At 36.0% G+C, this 21,549-nt stretch overlaps 1 protein-coding gene across 15 annotated transcripts in view; it reads right to left on the reverse strand.

The window, feature by feature from the left end:
• MBD5 (methyl-CpG binding domain protein 5) overlaps window positions 1–21,549 on the reverse strand; it is a 405,239-nt gene that overhangs the window by 19,349 nt on the left and 364,341 nt on the right. For 13 of the 15 annotated variants that reach the window (XR_012333127.1, XM_073807732.1, XM_033860207.2 and 10 more), the window contains 3 exons: window positions 14,024–15,049; window positions 12,195–12,403; window positions 7,414–8,622 (listed from right to left, as the gene is read on the reverse strand). Coding sequence is in view for 14 of the 15 variants with exons in the window: in XM_073807732.1 (XP_073663833.1) it covers window positions 7,414–8,622; window positions 12,195–12,403; window positions 14,024–15,049 (2,444 nt within the window). In the remaining variant the exon portion in view is untranslated. The remainder of the gene's footprint in view (window positions 1–7,413; window positions 8,623–12,194; window positions 12,404–14,023; window positions 15,050–21,549) is intronic. The other 2 variants (XM_019925538.3, XM_073807733.1) reach the window with 2 other exon arrangements.

The following is a 21,549-nucleotide window of genomic DNA, read 5'->3' on the forward strand; positions in this document are numbered from 1 at the left end:
TCCAGAACTTATATGTATTTATAGTACATATATTACCTCAGGTATCAATATACACATATGTTGAATACTAAATCCCTTCTTTCATTCATTCAGATTCTTTAGATATAATAATTCTTTGACATAAATAGTCCTGTAGTCTGTCTGTAGGGTTAGAAACATACCCATAGAGCCAGACATTATTATATGGTGGAAGTTTGAGTTTTCTGAACAAGTCTGAAGCTCTGGTTGCTTATTCTGTTCAAAAGGCACGTATTAAACATTTGGTAATTTAATTAAGTTTGATCTGGGGTCAGCACAGTAGCATGTAGTGTATCTCAGAAGTAAGTTTATGACAAAAGGAGACACAAACATTTCAGAGAGCCAAAGTGACCCTCTGAAAGCGAGGTATAGTATGTATTAGAAGAACCTGGACCAAAGATCCTAGATCACTTTTGAATAGAGCCAGTTAACTAGAGAAGATGTCAAAACTCCCTGCAGGTTTTAATCCCTGATAACAGGATTAAATCTCTTGGTGATTACTTTGTTGGTACTTAGTGCTGAGGCAAAGCTGTCACACAAAGGTCAAAGGATAGAGCAGAGCCACGTCACAGATTTCATAACAGAGATAAAACAGCTGACCTCAATCGCCCCTTTTCATTCTTCACTTCCCATCCCATTTCTACAGTGTCATCAGCTCCTGTTGTTGGGGGAATGGTATCATGCAAAGAGTACTAAGCTTACAGTTAGCAGACCAGGGTTGGGGCCTGGTTTAACTGCTTGTGACTTGTGCCCTTAGGAATGCCACTTCCCTGAGCTCCAAATGGAAATAATTGTGCACATCTTTATGGAGAGGATCTAAAAAGATTATAAATAGGAAGGTGCTTTATAAACACCAAAGCAGTCTTTCCCAAAGTGCCACCGGTGGCATGTGAAATTGTTTTAGGTGGAACATGGACAGACCTTTAATCATTTTTAATAGTTATATACCCATATAAATTTATATTAGAAAAATATGAAAACATTATACCTGTGATTTCACATATATCTTAGAATAAGACTAGAAGTTATTTTTAAAGTGGCTTGAATAGTGCCTACATAATACGTGCCCAAAATATTTGTTGAATGAATATATAAATGAGTAAATGAATTTAAAGAAAAATTTTAACTAATAGTACAGGTACCATGTGACTTGAGCTGAAGTCTGGGAAATGCAGTTCTGAAGCAATAAGCAAATAGGAGGCATTTATTAGGTTTGTTGTTATCAAATATTTATTAAATAGTAACTATTTTAATAGTAACTATTTTAATCTTCAAGCTGAAAATGTCTTGCTAACTTAGGTGCAATATTTCAACAGTTTTGCAAGTATGGGAATTAATGATAAACAAATAATTTGGGGGTAAAAAGTTGACTCACCTGTGACAGAAAGGATGAATCTAATTTTCCAACAATAGCACTTAAGGAAAAATCCATAAAGTGAATCACAATTTTTTTCAAAGAGACTAAGCAAATCCACATTATTACAGTTTTAGTCAGTGGCATTATCTGAGGCTTTTTCTTGGTTTCCTTTCCTCTTCAGTTCAGATAGCAGCGTTTTTAAGTACTAGAGAACTATACTATAGGACTAGAGTAAATCTATTCTAAATATGACAATACATTTCATATAGATCCATATGACATATAGAATTAAATGTTTTGAATAAACTTGTACTTCTAAGGATACACTGTTTAAAAGTCCATATAACAGAAGCATGTATTTGCCTCATACCTGAGATTTCATTTGCTACTAACCATATGACAACTGTATTAACAAGCTCAAGAACTCTGTGCTTGGTCTCAGTTATCTGTGAATGGAGACAGTCCTCCTTTTCCTCTTTAATCTTTCTCAGAAAAAAAAAAAAGTTCATGGTATTCCACAATTTACTAAAGTTTACCTAAGCTTTGTACTCAGTTTAGTCTTTTCCCTAATATTCATATTTTTGATGTTACCTAGTTTTTCATGTTTATTACCTTTCAAATTTTGATCAGGCACTGACTTTGTCTGCCTGGATTTTATCTTGCTTATTCCTTTGCAAAAACGATTTTGCTCCTTTCTCAAAAAGATTCTGTTGCTACAGAGCATTGATTGCCCCAGCCGCCCCACCAGCCAAAATGCAGCCAAAATATTGTGGATATTGACTGGGTATAGAGAAAATAATTCATTTCCAGAAGTGGTTAAGAAAATACATAAGGCAAAGGGAATACACAAAGAACACTTTCAACAGAGAATGATAGTACCAAAGAATATAAATAGTTAACACTGATAATCAAGCCCAGAAAGAATGTTCTTCAAAGTAACAGTGTTTAAACCTCACAGGAGGGCACACCTCCCAAATTTAGTTCCCAGGCTCAATTTCTCAAGTTACACATCCCCAGAATGCCACTGTAAGCTATCTCTGGTTTTGCTCCGTAACATCAAAACGTGAGTGCATGTGATACTGAACTGACATACAGAAAGTGATTGTGTCAAAAAAAATTTGGCATGAGTTTTAATAATGATGAGTTCTTTCTGTTTTAAACAACCATTCAGAGAGCTACTTTAATCCCTACCTGTCAAATATAACCATGTGGAAAAAAGTCAAAGTGTGAGTCTAGAGAATGAGCACCCTACCCATTGCTTTTAAAAACGTCTTCATTTAACCAAGTGGTGTTGAACCAACATGTAGAACTTTTCTGGGTAATCAGGAGATGTCTCTACCTGTCCAACAACAACAAACATTTCACTGAAAGGGAACATTTTGGTGCCAATATAGAAATAAATTCTTTCCTAAATTTGGCTTGAGTCAGAACACACATCGAATGTAACAATGAAATATGGAGACCAATGGGACAGTGTGCAAAAAGAGTAAAAATAATCTACTCAGAAAAAAATAAGAATTTTATTTTTTGATTATTACTTGATAGTCAATCCTTTTAGGCTAGTTAATGTAAGATCAAAGATGGTGGATGATAATTACAAAATATATCTTAGAAAAAAAGAGCATTTTTTCCTGTTTTAAAATAGTTATTGAAATAAATACATAAAGATAACCATTACCCCCCATAGTTGCACAGGCTTAAAATGTTTGTACATCATAGTGTATAGGTATAATGCCAGTGGAAGCCATTTTCCTTTCCAAGAATTCCTTAATACTGTGCCAAGATCTGGCAGTACATTTCTCCAGCCATGACTAAGCACTGAGGTCTTATTCTTGGCCACTAAATCTGAAACTATAAAGGGTTCATGGCTCAGATAGAAGCTTGTACCACTTCTTTAGAAAAAGTATAAATATCTTCTAGAATGTACTTCGTTACAAACTGATAGTCAAAGGAAAAAATGAATCAGTAAGGAGATACCACTTCCTGAATGGCATTATATAAGGCACATAACATCCTTCGGTGCTGTCACATAGCTTCAATATTGGGACAGTATTATATAGGGGTGATTCAGTGCAACTTTACACAGACTGTTAAAAATCTCTACTAATTATTGTTGAGTGTTTTGTGGGGTAGGAAGGTAGAGGAAGAAAGTCTGAGTTTATAGTGTTTAGAAACATTGAGGAGAGGGGGGCTTTCAAATTCACTCAACAAACTAAGTGCTTTAAGATGCTTCCAAGTAGAACTCCTGCTTAAAATGAACAGCTAATAGTAATTTATAATCAGATATGCCAATTTGTATGCAATGTCCTGAGGTTCGGAAAAAATAGTTATAAACTATTTCATTCATTAAATATGTTATTATTATGCTTTCACCCCCAGCCTGGTTAGTAAGTCCTTTTTACACAGATAATGCATAGGTAAATAATAATGAAGGTCAAATGACCACAATTCTATAATGGCGGAATCCAAATTCCTAAGGTTGTTTAATACAGTGCTTGCTTTGGCAGCACATATACATAAGGTTGTTTAATAAAGACAACAGAGAGGAGGCGGCTAACTTTTACTGAGCCTCTTTTGTGTACCATCTATTTATGGTAATGCATTTAATTCTTAAACATCATTCTGAGTAGGAATTAATATTCCCACTTGAGCAGTGAGGAGATTTCAGCTCTGGAGATTAATATACCTATTCAGGACCATTTAGGTAACTGGCAGAGGTGAGTTTAAGCCCACACAAGAATGCCCGAAGCCCAGGCCTATTTTTGCCACACCTGGCTTTCTCTCTAGTTCTCTGAGGACTGTGTTCACACAGTATTTGATATTTAGAAATCATACCTCCTAGAAAGGAATCTCAGAAATTGCAGGACATTTCTAATGCATTATTAGTAATTCTGCTACATTTAACACCCCACAGAAGATTAAAAATGTCTTTCTAAGCTGGCCAAGTCATTTACTATCATGACAAACAGTTGGCTAAAGTATCAGGTTATGGACAACTTGGAGATCTCAGCACCTGCTCCAATCACAGCCCTGACCTCTCAGTCCAGAGACCACTCATGCAACCTGAAAACATGAGAGGGGCCTGGCTTGATCTGAACTAGTAACCTGCAATCGTGTTCATTAATTATTATTATTTTTTCTACTTTGCCTGCTTCCAAAAAGGATTTGAAGTGACTTGCTGAGAACAAAGATTGTAACAGAAAACAAATGATAAGTTTGTGAGATGTGAGGGATGGGAGGAGGTAAGATAATAAATCTATTCTAAAACTTGAGTTAACACAGATTTTATCTGGTGGGATCTGACAGGATCTTGGATTAAGTTACATACTTGGGTGGACACAGAAATACTAGTATGAAAATCTGAGAGGCTAAGAAGATTTTAAATAATCATGTGTAAGCAAACTGTTTAGCGAAACTTTTCTTCTGAGGTACTACAGAGACACATACTGGGGGAAATGGTCCCACATTCCACATCAGCAAGACAGAATTAATAAGATTTTACTATAATAAACAAATAGTTTATGAAGTCAGTCTCTGTCTTCCTCTCTTGACTTCATTAAAATGTCAGGCAGTATATGGAAGGAAACCTAATACACTGCTTACCTTTCTAAAAGCAGAAGTCTAGTTATAAACGTGGAAGACTTTATCCAATATTGTGAGGACTAAGGAGTTCAATGTAAATAAAATTTACATCATAATTGGTTCACAATTTTAAACCAATTTTACTGTAAAACATGTTTTATAGGAGATCTTTTCAAATAGATCATGCTTTGTCTTACACAGATATTAACCATAGTTTAATCCTTTCTAGGTAGACCAGGATCACCAAGACATGAGGCAGAGGACATCTGGCTTGAAGTCAGAGAGATCTGTGTTTGAAATTTCACCTTTCTTGGTATTATCAACTGAGAACAGGGTTTGGCTAGCTGGGCATCATTAAATAAGGTATGAGGAAGCCTTTCCTTTGTTTGGTGAACTATAGGGGGAAAAAGGGTTTGTGAAATAGCACTTTGTTTTTTTATGTGCAAAAGTGAGGTAGGTCCTGAAAAGACCAGAGGGTTTTTTTAAATGTTAAGTGCCCTAGAGCTTTTAAGGCTGTTATACCTTGATTTTTAATGACAGATAAACATTTCATGTGTTATCATGAATATTTTATTATAAATTTTCAGTTTTTCACCTCTAAATGTTTGCTTTCAGTTACTTTTTCTGATTTACCGGAAGTATTTTTAGTGTATCTTGATATCAAGATTTTGATATCAAAGTTTTGAGAATGCAAAATTACAATGTCAGCCAATGGGAGGGGGGATATTTGAATTTACAGAAACAATTTTATGCTCTCTATTAGGAATCTACCTATTGTCTATAATAAAGAAGAAGAATCTGGATTTTTGAACCACTTTTATAGTGACTGAAAATCAGTTGAGTATTTAAATAAAGTAAAATAAATGTTTCTTGGACGCTTAGATAATGATTTTTTTTTTTAAGTGCATCTCCTTAAACATCAGTGAGGAACTCAAATCTCAGGAATTTGCTAACACAGACTAAGCAGAAGATTAGGACCACTGTTTAATGTGAAATGTGTTGAAAGTACATGCCTTTATTCTCCTGAGGACATAAAAAGATATTTAGACAAGTCATTTAGGACAGGAAGAATGTTTCCAGGAAAGTGAGGCCATAATCTTTTCCTTAGTTAAGCTTTTTTTGGTAAAATGGCACGTAAAAAAGACTTGGTTTCATTTGCACAGAGATTATAAAACAGTTTAATGTCTACATCTTGTATGTGTAGCAGGTCCGTTTATATCATAAAAGCCCAGTTTTGCTGTTTCTAATTATATTTTGAATAAACTGTCAAAAATATTTAGGTTTATCAACCTAAAGAATGATTGTCTGGTCTCAGAGAGATTAGACAATAAAATGTTTTGTGAATAGGAGTATGGAATTCATTTTCTTATCAAAGGTAGAAACATTATGCCCAGAGTGTATCTTGACAAGTATATATTAGGCATTATAAGCAACGGGTTAAAGGACCTCCTGGTCATTTGGAGAAAGACAATCCTTTTATTGTGCTGGCAAGAATGCTTTTGGTTTCCTTTGCCATGAAACCTAAATGCCAGTGGAGGTTTGAGCAGAGTTGAAAGAGCTTTATACAATATACTCTTTAAGAGAATAATATATACCTGTAAGAGGAATTTTTATTTCCTAAGGAGATGAAAAATTACATGTTTCTTCATCATATGTGGGGAATGTACATTATTATCTCCTCCTGCACGGATATAAATTTTTCTATCTACTTTAAACATTCTGCATATTTCTTGCCTAGTGAGTCAATTTTACCAATTGTGAGGGGGAAAAAGAAGCTCAGAAGACCCCTACTAATTTCTTCTAAATTGAATGGTAGTTTCATGGAGAAGTTTTCATTGAATTTATGTGATCAGATTGTGTTAAGTAGAACCAGACTATGGGGTTAAACATTTCCATATGTTATAAAGACCCAGAACGTTTCCTGAAAGGAGACTCCATTCTGAACTCAGATGTTACCTGCTGCTTCCAGAAATGGCTGCAACTCCACCCCAATTTTACCCTCTTGCCAGCTCTATGTGTCACTGTCAGCATACAGGAGAGACGCAGTCCCCTGGCATTTCCTGCTGCCTGGGAGGAACCCTGCCTCTGCCACACTGCTGGTTTCCAGCAACCACCGTATTTTTTTTTTCTCCCGTCATTGCCACTTGCCTTCATTCTCTGTGTATGAATGAAGAATTAGGTACATGCAAGGAAGGAAGGCAAAGTTAACAAAATTCTGGAAATCTGTTTCTTGGGTTAGAGCCACCCTGAGCCCTAGTGGGATCTACAAATGCTTCACAACTCACCCCTTGACGATACGACATTTTGGTGACTACAACCATCCCCTCTTCATTTTATGCTCCGGAAGTTTGTGAGACCTCAATGAGTCATGAAGAATCCAAAGTGGTGATAACAAAAAATAATAATTGATATCTGAACAAAGGTTAGTATTTGACAATGGATAAAGATTGGTATACCTTCCCTTCCTCGGGGCTTTGTTGACAAGAACTGTGAACGTCGTCTTCTCTTACTAATTTTCCAGGCCAGGAAGTCAGTCCTTTGATTTGGCCCCAGACCAAGTCGCCCACGTTGAACGTCCTTGGCCTATAATGTATCAATTCATTTGAAGAGGGGGAGTCTGGATTCCTTAGGTCATCTTCACTACTAATGCTTTTAGCGTCTGAAGGGCTAGGTACACACCCGTTAATGCTTTTGGCATTAAAGTCTCCATTGTAATGGATGTAGTCTTTGACCAGAGAACTTTCCAAACTATTTGAGGAGCTCGGAGATTGCTCCTCTAGGACCAGGTCTTGCTTTGTGGTGCTCAGCAGCTCTCCAAAGCCCCGACTCTGTCGAGGTCTGTTCCCATTGATGTGTGTACATCTTTCCACAGTGTTCTCTAGTCTCTCCTTAAAACTCATCATAGTTCTTTTGTAGTTATTATACCTGAAATTTTCCTCCAGAATTTTATCCCCTTGACAGTTTCTTGATGGTAACAGTATTGAGTGCTGTTCCCCAGGCAGAAATGGCAGTGTGGAGACATTGTTGAGTCTTTCGTGACAAGGACTATTGTGGATATGGTCTGGATGATCTAAAAATTCCTCACACTTCCACCTGTTTCGCTCCCCTCCAGGGCTTTGCTCCCCATCCCACTGTTTTTTAGATGTGTGGCAACTTGCCGACTTGAAATATTCAAACCCATCTCCTTCGTTTGAGTTTTTCCCATGGTCCAGATTGCTGGGCAGCCGAGCCCCTCTTACACTTCTCATCCTACCATCATGATCAACACTGCCCATGTTTCGTCCATGAATGACCGCACTGACAGCACTGGGGAGACTTAATGGGTCACCAATTGAAGCAGTGAAGGCACTCATGGCACTCAGAGCTGGAATGGGGCTGATCTGAGTTGTACTGTTGACTGCAGTGGTGATGACAACCTGCATTCCTTTGCTGGCTGCATCAACAACTGCTTTGTAAATAGCATCTATGGAAGCATCACCTTGGCCACCCACAATGAGGCCATCCTTCACCTGTTGACCAAGAGATGGGTCAATCCGCGATTGCAACTCACAAGATGTATCTTGGAAAGGTGGAAGTGTAGTGTTTGGATTTTCGGGAAGTGCTGTGAGCCCCGGCTGAGTGCTTATTCTTTTGTTTAGGAGAGCTGCATCTTCCTGCATTCTCACCTTAAAGAAATAGACAGGAAGCAGTGAGAGACAGAGAAAAAAATATTCAAGTCCTTAAAGAGAAAGACCATAATTTTAAGATTTACCAGAAGACAAACAAATATAACAAGGAAGGCAATATAAAGAAAGAACAAGACTCAAAAATGAAATTAAAAGTCACTCTGTATAGAAAGCCTTATGTCTTGATTATATTTGGGTACTGTTTCTTTGATTAAAACATGTAACAGGTTTTTTTAAAAAATCATCATTACTAAACACTCTCTAGGAAAACTAAAGTTGAGGTGGTTGGATACAAAATGTTTCCAGGTGGGCTTCCCTGGTGGCGCAGTGGTTGAGAGTCCGCCTGCTGAAGCAGGGTACATGGGCTCGTGCCCCGGTCCGGGAGGATCCCACATGCCGCAGAGAGGCTGGGCCCGTGAGCCATGGCCGCTGGGCCTGCGAGTCCGGAGCCTGTGCTCCGCAACAGGAGAGGCCACAACAGTGAGAGGCCCGCGTACCGCAAAAAAAAAAAAAACAAAACCAAAATGTTTCCAGGTGATGACTCCATGTTTTCAGTGTCATTGCAGGTTTTGCAACTTGGAATTCAAAGAGAGAAACAAATCTGTCACCAGCACTGCTCAAATTACAAAGGAAAGCAGATTTAAAAATGATTTCTAACTCACTGATATTTCTACTGATCTAAGTGAAATATAATATAAGATAAAACAAAACAAAATATATATACCCCTTTCTTAACAATAAACTATTTCTGACATGACACTAAATTTTTGAAGTCTTTAAATAGGGTAGTAATGCCTACTCTTGAACCTTACCAGGCCACTGCCTGAGGGACACCCCCATGCTGCCAACAGTGACAATGGCTCGCTACAGAGGTGCTGCTTGATTGGGAAGTGGTGAAGGGAGGGAATGCCCGCCAGGGAAGAATATCAATACTCAGGACAGGAATGATGAGTGCAATTTGAAAAAGTCCACAAGTTATTCTAATTTCACCAACCTCAGCTAAGAATTGCTGCTATAGACCCTTGATACTTTGGATTTTCCCCCCCACAGTGATCACTCCCTTCCTGTCTTTATATCCTTTCCTATTAAACCAGAAGCTGGGATCTATCAGCACATAACTACTCTCATGCCATTCTCCCCTTGTCTACACCTATCAGACAAAATCCCAATCTTGGATCAATTTAACTCCCTACCTTATATATCTATATGTACAGTGAGGATGCTGAGTATCTATCCACAGGAACTTATGGCTTCCAACCACAGCTGGGGGCTTACGTTCCCATCAATCCTATGATTCTCTGGTTAAGTATCACTCCCTCTCACGACTATTCAGGTATTTATCCACTTCCTCAAGCCAGCTGCTATACCATATCCCACAGTATTCTTAGGAAATGACCTTACTTAGAGATAATGAAGTTCACAGGTTAAGAATTCTCATAATTCTTATACTCTGCTATTCCCTGCCTTCTGGCAGCACACACTTCTCTGCAGTATATGTGTCCCTGATCCTGTCCTGCTTCCCAGTGTAAGAGGAGCCCCTTCTACTCTCTGAGAGTCGTCCTCCATTCATGTTGTGGATCCCAAGCCTCTCCTCAGGGATCTTGCCTTATCTGTTACCCCTTTTCTTCTTTATGTTCAATCTCTTCCACTTTTTTTGGTCTCTTTCCTTTAGCATTCACCTACGTGCGTGGCTTTCATATTTTACAAGTTTGCATTCAACCTACACCCGCCTTGGGGCACTACCTTGTTTCTCGTATGTTCTTCATAGTTAAGTTTTTGAAAGTTTTTGAAAGAGTAATCCATACTCTTTCTTTTCTCATCCTTACATTCATTGCAGTCTGGTTCCTGCTCCCACAACTCCACCAAAACTGCATTCCACCAAGTCACTGGTGATGCTCTTACTGCTAAATCTAATGGAGTCCCTTCAGGCTTTATCTACCTATTTACTCAGTGACATGGTTGAGCACGTCCTCTTTCCTTCTAAATTCTTTTATTATATAAGACATATATGAACATTTTCTCATTGTCAGAAAAGAGAAAAGCTTTCATCACTTCCCCACCCAAATCTGTACTTCTGCATGCCACTCTGATGCCATTTCTTTCTCAGAAGTAATCAATGTTCTAGTGCATCCTTGCAGACTTGTTTTTAATACCTTAAGGTGTGTAGGTGTATATCTAGTCTCCCTTCTTTCTTCCATTCCTTCCTTTCTTCCTGCCTTCTTTCTTTCTTTCACATAAATGGTATTGTATTTTAGTATTGTTCTATAATACTACAGTATTGGAGCTCTGTAATCTTGTGGATCTTCTATATCAGATTATATAAATCTACCTAATCTTGTAAACTACTAGATAGATGGATATAGCATAACATATTTTACTATTTCCCTCCTGATGGTTGCTTAAGTGGTTTCTAATTTTTGACGCCATAAATCAAGTTGTAATGAACATTCTAGACTGTGCCCTTTTGTTCACATTTGAAGATTTCTCTAAAATAGATACATAAAAGTTGAACTTCTGGGTCAAAGGAGGTGTGTGTATATATGTATATGTATACATATTTTATATGTATATAAATATATGTATATATATGTACATATTTTATATATACATATTTTATATATATAAATATATATATATTTTATATATATATATTTTTTTACCCTCCAAAAGGACTATATCAGCATACAATCAGACAAACATATATCTGAAAGAATCCATTTTCCCATGCCTCTGTCAGCAAGGGATATCATCAATCTGATGAACATAGTAATGTTGTAATTTATATAACTCTGATTATTCTTTTCATGTTTATTACTAATTATTATTTAATTTTCTCTGAATTGTCTGTTCATTTCTATTGCTCATTTTTCAAATCAATTATCTTTTTTCTTCCTAATTTGTAGGGGCTTTAAAAATATTATGAATGGGAATTATTTGCTATTATTATGCAAGTATTTTCTGCCAGGTTGCCACCTGTCTTGAACTTTGTTTAGAATACCTTTGGTCATACAGATTTTAAAGTTTTATGTATTCAATTCTGTTACCTCTTTTCTTTTTGACTTCTTGGTTTTGTGTCTTGCTGAAAGAGGCTTCTCTACCCCAAGATTATTTTAAAATCTTCTATATTTTTTTCATGTATTTATTTAGTGTTACTCTTTCCATCCAGCTCCTTAATCTACCATGAATTTATTCAGTTTGTAGAACTAAAAGAAGACCATGTGGCTGAAGCCAGGGAGAGAGTGGTGAGAGCTGGGGCTGGAGAGCGAGGCAGGGTAAGCATGTTAAGGATGTGGATTTTAATCATGGGAGCGATGCGAAACCACAAAAGGGTTTAACAGGATAACATGATCAGTTTTTACTAACAGCTCCAAAAGGACCAGTGATATGCTTCAGACAAAATAAAATGCTTCACACAAAAAACTGGAATGTTTAACAATATTCATTATTGAGAAATAATAGTAAGTAAAGGTGAAAAGGTACATAACTACCTTCTTTCGTCTCTTCCCCCCCAATTAAGTAAAACAAATACTAAATATTGTTTTCTACTAAAGTAACCCAGGGAAGGAGAGTACCTGAAAGTTCTGAAACAGACAAGCCATGGGGTTATTGTTAGCTGGGCAAGGAATTGTGGACTGTCCTTGAAAAGCCTGGAGATTCTGGTACCCCTGAAGAATCTGCTGCTGTTGCTGAGTTGGAGGAAACATCTGATTGTTGTTTAACAGCGACTGTAGATGAGTCAGTTGATGGTTATTCAAAGTACTGTTTATTGAGGACATGTCACCTATAGTTTGAAAAACATAAAATATAAGTCAATGTGATTCTTTGGAGGTCCTATGCCTATCTTTGTTGAGGATTCCTAAAACAAAAACTAAAAACTAGACTTACATGGTAATTCTTTTTTCTTTTTCTCCTCAAAGTCTTACTAAGTGGTAAGGAAAGAGTAGTTTTATTATTTAATTTCATCTTTCACAATTAGTGTTTTGATTTTGTATCATGGAGAGACAAGTTAAGTCTTTGGTCTATCCTCTAGCCAATCCTTATATATTGATTTTCAGTGTTATAGAATTCCTTGAAACCATTTTTGTTAGAGCAACTACAATTAAAAGTTAATATTAGTCCTAACTGCTTTAGCAAGCATAAGTATTTGACAAGATAGTTAAAACAAGTGGGTCTGATCAGGCCTGTTTACAAAATTTAGTTCTCAAGCCACAGTCATCAATAAATACCATCAAATAAAATCAGATTTGGTCTAGAAATATGTATTTTGTTTTGTTTTAATGTGTATTTTTTATACAAAATATGTATTTTGTATTTTGGTTACCTAAAACTAAAATTGTAAAGAAAGCTAATAATACAAAAGGATTCATTGTCACAGTCATTAAAAATAAATATTATATAATCAGATAGGATTAGTTAATAACTACATTTATATTCAAAATTCAAAATTAACTTGTTTTGAAATTACACTAAAATTATTTTGAGGATAATGTCACAGAAATTGCCCTATAGCTTGAAATCTGTAATGCTTTGTAGGTTACTTAATTAACTACATTGATTTGACCACCAAATAGAACTAATTAAACTTTTTTGTAAAGGTGTCCATGAAATCTGGAAACATATTTTTTTAAGATACTGAAGATACCCTTGACAATATCATGTATATTTGCCTATGTTTCCAGACTTTATGGACATCATCTCTATACTTTATATTACGATTACTCACATCAAACAGCTGAACATACTTGACATTATTTTCTAAATTTTTTGAGATAAGACAATCTACATAAAGGATTTTGTTTTTAAGCCACAAAGTTCTAAAGAATAATACTGTTTGAGAAAATCTAGCAGTAGCTATTGGGGCCTTCTGTTTCCTTGAACTTGGGCAAACTTTAACTTTGAATGTTATTATGCCTTGCTTCTTATTTTGCTGGATAAGCATTTAGTTTTGTTTATTTAGGGATCACATGGAAAAACACTTCCTCAAACCGTTTTCATCCACAGTGCAGCTGCTCATACTAACCCTGTGATGCCACACCAACTAAAATTCAAATAAATGTTATTTTTAAGGTGCACCTGTGCTTTAAGTATTTGAAAAATAAGACTGTACTTGGCTTAAGAGAATGATGGGTAGGTTAGGTTTAGGTGGCATCAGAATTAGAAGAGAAAGCAGATTAAAATGATATTTAGTATTGCTAGAATAGGGGGAAAAGGAAGAAGTCATTTTCATGTTTGTATAACTATGGTTGTGTGTGGGTGTTATTATATTTAGTTCCTTAAGCAAGCTGTGACATAACAAAAACATTTTTAAAAATAGTGTGACAAAATGGAGTTTTTTTAAAAAGGAGAAAATGAATTAGAAAAACGTTTCTTTTGTAAAAATTTGTGAAAAAATTTAACTTACCAAGCAGACCTGTCCCCAGTAGAGGGTTAAGTAGCTGTGGCACCACAGAGTTACTGTTCAGTTTAGCTGGACCAGGTGTATTCCCAGCATTATTAGATATATTCAGCAATGTTTCTGCCATTGACACCACTGCTGTCCCACCAAGTGTTGAGACAGTCAGTGCTGCCACTGCTGATGATGTAGTGGTTGTGGTAGTGGTTGCCTGGGAAGAAGTTGCTATGGAAACCTCTGGATGATTAGCGGTGTTGGCCGATGCCGAGTTCAGGACACCTCCCAACAGCTGGGGATTCAAGGCCATTAATCCTGAGGCCCCAGTGACAGCTGGGAGGAACAGGGGGTTAAAAGTAGTGTCACTGCCTGCAAAGCTTGGTAAAGGGTTCCCCAGGGGGCTGGTTAAAAGGGTCTCAGCTCGGCTGTTCTCTGACTGATTGCTTGGCAAATGGTCTGGTGGGGCTGTCATCTGTGTTAATGAGGGTAAAGGGGTATTTTGCTGTTGCAAAAGATCTGAGACGGTCAGATTGAAAGATGGCAGGGGAAGCATGGCAGCTGCGTGGGCTTGGTTCTGAAGCAGGGCTGCTAAGAGTTGAAAGTGAACAGGCTGCAATACCTGCCCATCCATGTCACTGGAGAGAAAAGCTAAAGCAGCGTTTACATTCGGGTTGAGAAAACCTAAAGGGTGGAGGTTGATCTCAGACTTGCCTTCTCCTGCTGAAGGCTGGAGGATATTTAATAGATTCTGGTTTAGGAGATGCTGTTGATTCACTGGCAAAGAGATAGGTAGAGAACTGAGGAGGCTGGGGTTCAAGGGGTGTGGAAGATGGTTGTTTGAAGTGCTGTTGGATGGAAAATGAAGTGCGTGCTCCTGGCCAACAAAAGGAAAATCACTCCCAATGGGCAGCTGACTCTGCAGTGGGTTTCCAGCTGCGGTGGTGACTATGACGCCGTCTTGAAGGACAGATGTTGTCTTTGTGATGGCAGGGTGGTTGGTGCCAGCTATGGCTATGGAGGATGATGGTCCTGAACCGCCTAAAATAAAGGGAAAAAAACCCACTTATTAATTATGGATGTTAAGGAAGACAATTCTATAAAAATACATCAAGATACATTTCAAATAATATGTTACATGTCCTCTGTAGATTCTAGCCAGACAAACTGTAATTAGAGATGATTTGACATGTTAATGAAACTAGTTTGACTTCATACTTCTTGACTTACTTTGAACATGAATATATTGAAGAAGCTTAGTACTTGAAGCAATACCTGTTTCTAACTATCAAATATTTTGTTTTTCACAACCAGACAAGGTGAAAATGGAGGAAGTTGTGCTGTAGTCCATTCAATTGGGTAGATAAAAGTAACAATGCTTCATTTTTCAAAATATATTTTTACATTTAAAAAAAAGTTTTTGTTCTATATTTATAATACCAGTACTTTCCTTTAGTGGAAAAAAAACCCCCACATAGAATATGCATGAGAATACAAAACAGAAAATAAAAAGTACCTATGTAGATAACTATTAATATTTTAGTGTATAGTTTTCTGGGCTTTTCCCACCTATATGTATATACATATGCAGACATATATATACATGTTACATATATTTTTTAACAAGAATGGAATCATATTGTTTTGCAGCTTTTTTTCATTTATCAATATATTGTGAATATCCTTTCATGTTAACTATAGATCCATTTTACTAGTATCATGTATGGATATACATAATTGATTCAATCCATTGTTGTGGATATTTCAATTGTTTACAATCTTTTACTATTTCAAGCAACACTATGATAAACATTCTTATTAACTCATCTTTGCCAATATGCTCAATTATTTTCTAAGGGAAAATGCTTAAAAGTGGAATTCCAGGGACAAAGCGTTTACATATTTTTAAAGCTCTGGATAGATATTGTCAGACTGCCTCCAGTGAAGCTGATCAATATATATTCAATTTATATTTCTATAAACAATGTAGGCAGCGCTCATTTTTCTCACCAACACTGTGTTTTATCATTATTTTTAAATCTTTGTCATTCTAATAGCATAAAGATACTTTATACTCATGATTCCTTAAATCAGACCAGTCTTCACCCAAATAGCATTCTTTTTTTTTTTCCAAATAGCATTCTTAACCTTGAAAGTCTTATGTATGCTAAAGATGTATATATTAAAGTATACTAAAGTAATGTATGTTAAATTCAGGGAACTTAATAATAAAATTTCAGTTGTGTATTATAATTGTTTTAGTTGTTATCAATCCAAGCTACACAAAATAATTACCTAGAGAACTTAAAAACAAACAAACCAATGTCTGGACCCTATCCAAGATCAGCTGAAAACTCATCTCTTGGGGTGCAGCCTGGGCAGTAGTATTCTTTGAAATCACCCCTGGTGATCCAGATGCACAAGGGGTGGGGTGGGGAGGGTGAGAATCACATTCTGTTGAAGGAACCTACAATCATTTTTTTGAAAAATGTCTTACCCTAAAGAAATGCATTGTTTCATTTAATACATGCATTTGGCAAATATTATAAGCACATACACTTAATTTATTAAAATATTAAACATGTATATGTTATTATGAACAATACCAGTGTTACTGAAAATCTAAAATAATTCAAACACTTTACTGCTGTGCTACATGTCATCATAACAAACTTTAAATTTGACCATGTTACCATTGAGGCCTTGTTCAAATACACAGAAATGATTCCATAGTTGTAATAGTAGTACAAATATAACTATATATTATTCTTGTTTCCTCCTAACAGACTACCACAATAATTTTTTCTTTCTGACATAAAAATTCCATACTAATATTTTAAACCATGTAGCATATGGATTGATCATATTTATTGATCCAATAAAGTTTGGCATTTACATTTTGATTTTTTCATCATTATATATAACACACAAATGGACATCTTCCTGCATATGAAACTTTCCTACCTTTGAATTTTTCCTAAGGAAACTCATTGGCATGATTGTTGTGAGACTCAAAAATAGGTAAGTGAAAGGCTTGCAATGTGTAAAAGTATACAAATAAAAGGAGTTACCATTGTCATCATTATCGACATTAGTAGCTGCAGTTAGTTGTGATGACATGGTAATAGTAGTAAGTATAAATCAGCACATCCAACATATATATCTCTATAGCACGACTTTGCAATTTTTCCTAGCTGTTGTGGTATTTTTTTTTTTTTTTAAGCTCTGTTTCATTTAAAGGAGACAAAATGCCGAAGTAGGCATGTGGTATACAATTCTTTAAATATTAATTCAGATTTGTAATAAAACAATCAACACCTTAAACATTTCATTGCTTCTTAAATCTTTCTGCTATTTCCGTTAAATAGGTATGTGCTTTATTTGCGTTTCGAAACCATCTTTTTAAACAAGCTAATAAAAACTCTTTACTAGTAATCACTATCTATGGCCTTTTCCCCTATCTGTTAAATAATAACGGCATATTTAAACGTACAGATCACCCATTCCTTTAATCAGTCAGAGTACATTTTCAAAATACTCTAGTGTGTATATGACAAGGCTTTGTAGATGAAGGATTTATGTAGAGGTTATTATTCTTTTATCTTTATTTTGTAAGAGAGAAACATCCACATTGAGGATTCATGAAAGTAGTCATTTGGGGACATTATTCTAAAAATTCTCCATCTAAATATTCTTGAGGAATGACAATAAAGAAAATATAGCTACTTTGGGTATATTTTTGCATTACAAACAAGAAGCAGGTGAATACCACAAGCTTCTTAAGGCTAATATGCGGATCAGGCATATTTTTTATTTTCTCTAATTTTCAACACACCAATTCAACAATCAAGTACACTCTACTGAACAAAAGGGTAGAAATGGTGATACAAACAAATAAACAACAACAATACAACACCCTGCCCTTTCTTTAAGGAACTCAGAGTTTAGGCAATGTGATAAACACACAGATCTCTCTGTCTCTCTCAAATATACATTTTTTGAGAGCTTATTACAAACCAGGAAATTTTAAAGCTCTTTTCACGTATCTAGTATAACTACAAGGCAATATGCCAGGAACAATAGCAGGTATATAACAAGGGGGCAATTGTAAAACTGAAGGTGTCAGGAAAAACTAAGCAAGTGGTAACATTTGATCTGGGATTTGAGAGTGGAAAAGGAGATAGAAAAGGCTTCTAAGTAGAAGCAAAGTAATTTTTTAAAAAGGCAAGGAGATAATAAAATGTATGGAGGGTAATAGAGTCCTATGTATCCTCAGAACAAAGAAATATGACTGAAAATACTGTATGCTGCTTTCCTACACACCCAAGCCCTCCCACCCATGGTTAAACCTGCTGCCTTAGATAAGCAGTGAAGAAATTTAAAATCATCTTTCTAAACCATTAAAGGCAAGGATCACTTCTTATTTCCCTCCGTATTTCCAAGACCTAAGAGTCTCTGGCACGTGGTTAGCATTCAAAAAGTGTTGGTTGAATCAATCTATTAAGATCGTAAAACTTGCATTCAACTTCTAGGAATCAGATCACTTGATGCTGTGTGTGTGTGTGGCAAGTGTGTATGTGGAGGAGAGAATACCACCCATTTGTGGAGAAAAGTGAAAACTGACTCTGTAGGGTATGATTGGTCCAATGCCAGGAGATAAGGGATGCTGGAAAGGAGATGGCTGAAAGATGTCAAGTTACTTTAGAAGACTCCCAAGTGTGCTGGGGAGTTAAAATAATCTTATGGAGGAAGACGTCCATCCCAAAGTACTCTGAATTCTTAAAGTCAACTCATTAATGCTTGGGGTCATTGAAAGAAGATCCTGAATTTTTATAGCAGGAGGGAAATTGGAAATTGCTTATTTCTGAAGCACTTAATCTTGAACAGGCATTCTCTGGTGAACTTACTTCATAGTTCTGCATAAAAACCTGTGGTCTGTTGAAGCATGTGGGGAAAAAGTTTTCTTAAAGCTGAGTTTTCTTTTGGCAGCTAAGATGTTTTGAGCTTAATCTAATGAGGGAAAGAGTTTTTTTAAAAGAGTTTTTAAAATAGCAAACTATTCACTAAACATTTAGCAGTTAAATAACTAAAAGGCAGCTGGGAGCCTCGAACAAGTTAGTAAGCTGGAGAAGTCCTTTAATTAGAAAAAATTATTATTTCACACCAGCCAGCAGCACCATGAACTGGCATAACTTCTTTTTCTCATTGTTTCTGTTACTTTTAAAGAAGTAGGAAATAAGACTGGAAAGCCATCCAAATAAATTTTCCTGGTGTGAGATCACATGCCTAGACACCCAATCAGACACTGAGATAGTCCAGTACAATTAGGAAACAACAGTGGTAGCTTTTTCCAGTGGGGTAGATTTCCAGATATAAACAGTATTCTTTGCACACACATATAATTTATGATGTGTGTGTGTGTGTCTGTATATGTGTGTGTATACAGAAATAGCATCAGTAATTTTTTTAAGGATTTTTTAAAGGATGTTTTCCTATTACTAACAATTTCATTCTTGAGGTGTTTTATTTGCCTCATTTTTTAAACACTGCTTTTCAAAACAAAGGTAATGTCTACTTCTTTAGAGTTATTTCTCTTCTTCGTCACCAATATTCTTTGAGAAGAGTCATTGTTCATATCATGCTAAACTCTCTCATGGTTAGTCCTTAAGTATTAATAATATTGTTGTACATGTCTTTGTATGTGTACAAGAGAGGGCATAAAGCTCGTTTTAAAATGTCATTTTACCAGTTTGATCTATAGCTTCAATTTTGAATAAATACTACTTAATGCTAGAAAACTTTTTCTTAATTGATATGCCCCAATACTGGTTTTTATCCATAAATTCAAGAACCTAAGAAATACATCATATGGAACATACTCCTTCACTATTTGACCTTTATCATTTGCTTTGGCCAGTGTACTTTAATTGCAAACAGGGTCAATGATAATCCTTAATAAAAACGAATGCTTCTAGAGACAAGAGAAAATATCATGCCCTAGTGAGTCTAATAAATATAATTCACTTTTCAATCCCATGGAAATAGTAAAATTTTCTCTTCTATATTTAAAGGATTTAAAAAATTGAAAGATAACTTTTATGAGGTCTAGATCTTCCAACAAGATATTATTTTCCCAAGCCTTAGTAATGATAAGGTAATATGTATTTACAAAAATATACCAAACTCTATCTTTGTGTTTTGGATCCTGATGTAAATTCCTAGCATTCCTTTACCAGAAGTAGGCAGGAAGCCCTAGGGACTAGTGTCTATTTGTTCTCCATAAGGAAGGGAGGGAGGGACCCAAAACCAACACAACTTAGGAGAAAAGGAAGAGGGGAAAGGGATCAGTGGCAGTATCTGAGGAAATAGTCTCCACCCTCAACAGGGCCAACCTCTTAGGGAAGAGGAAAGAACAGTGGAAGGACTGTAGCTTGAATCTTGGAATATGAGGTCTGAGTGATTATGACCGTGTTGAGGAGGCGAGGCCAGTCTTCGGGTGGTAATGGGGTCAGACAAAAAAAAGGGTGTTTTACTACTGATCACTTCTGCTTCCTTTATTAATACATAGAATTACTCTGAAAACTGTTGAAATGAAAAAAATTGCTTGAGATTTTTCACTGTTTCTCAAGTAACAAAGATTTTTGGTTTTTTTTTTACAAATGCTTTTTATCATATTTTTCTTAATATTTATTGTAAAGAAGCAAATGCTGAGAGAAGAGGTTAAGTCTCCTGCTTGGTAGGATTTCTGTTCTCTCAAAATGCTAGAATAACAGTTAAAATGCTCCATCCATCAATATACCAACTGGAAGTTTATCTCATTTTGTTTAATGAGCAGAGCAAGTAGAGATTCTAGATTATGAATAGTTAACTTTGTATCCTTCCATTGTGACTATTTTATTTTCAGTGTTAAACAGTGCAGAGCACATACTAGGTATTCAATAAATATTTGCTGAGTTAATTACCTCATGAATATTCTAAGACAGTGCTTAGACCTATTTAAGACTGTAAAATCGATTTAGTATGCCCCCAAACCAGTATATTTTGATAAATGAAATAGAAAAGAAAAAAAAAAGAGTACATTGCATAACTGGGATATTAATTTGTGGAAACTGTGTCTGTTAACTTATACACGTGAGTGCTGGGTCATGTTCTGCTGGTGAGTGATGAAATCATTTCAGTAGATCATGACTGTCATAAAAAAAAGAAATAGAATAAGATAGGATAAGATAGAATGGGATCTAAAATGTCAGAGTGCATCACACAGAGTGTTTTTTTCAGGAAACTTTTGTTGTACATTCAAAACATATCTCTAGTTAAATGGAATGCAAGTTAATTTCTTGCCGTGGTTAAAAGTAAAAATAAGTTTGAAAAACACTGCTTTAGGATCAGGCCTCTCAGTTGCTCAACTCCGTGGGGGATGGTCTATGGAGTTGTGTTCCAGGAAGCATGTTTATCAGACTCTAAAGTGAGAGGTATCCCTGTGGAGTCGTGCAGCACAGGAGCTCCGCTCTGGGGCATTTGTGATAAATACTACTCTTTCT

The sequence above is a fragment of the Tursiops truncatus genome, chromosome 7, assembly GCF_011762595.2.
Source record: "Tursiops truncatus isolate mTurTru1 chromosome 7, mTurTru1.mat.Y, whole genome shotgun sequence".
NCBI classification, from domain to species: Eukaryota; Metazoa; Chordata; class Mammalia; order Artiodactyla; family Delphinidae; genus Tursiops; species Tursiops truncatus.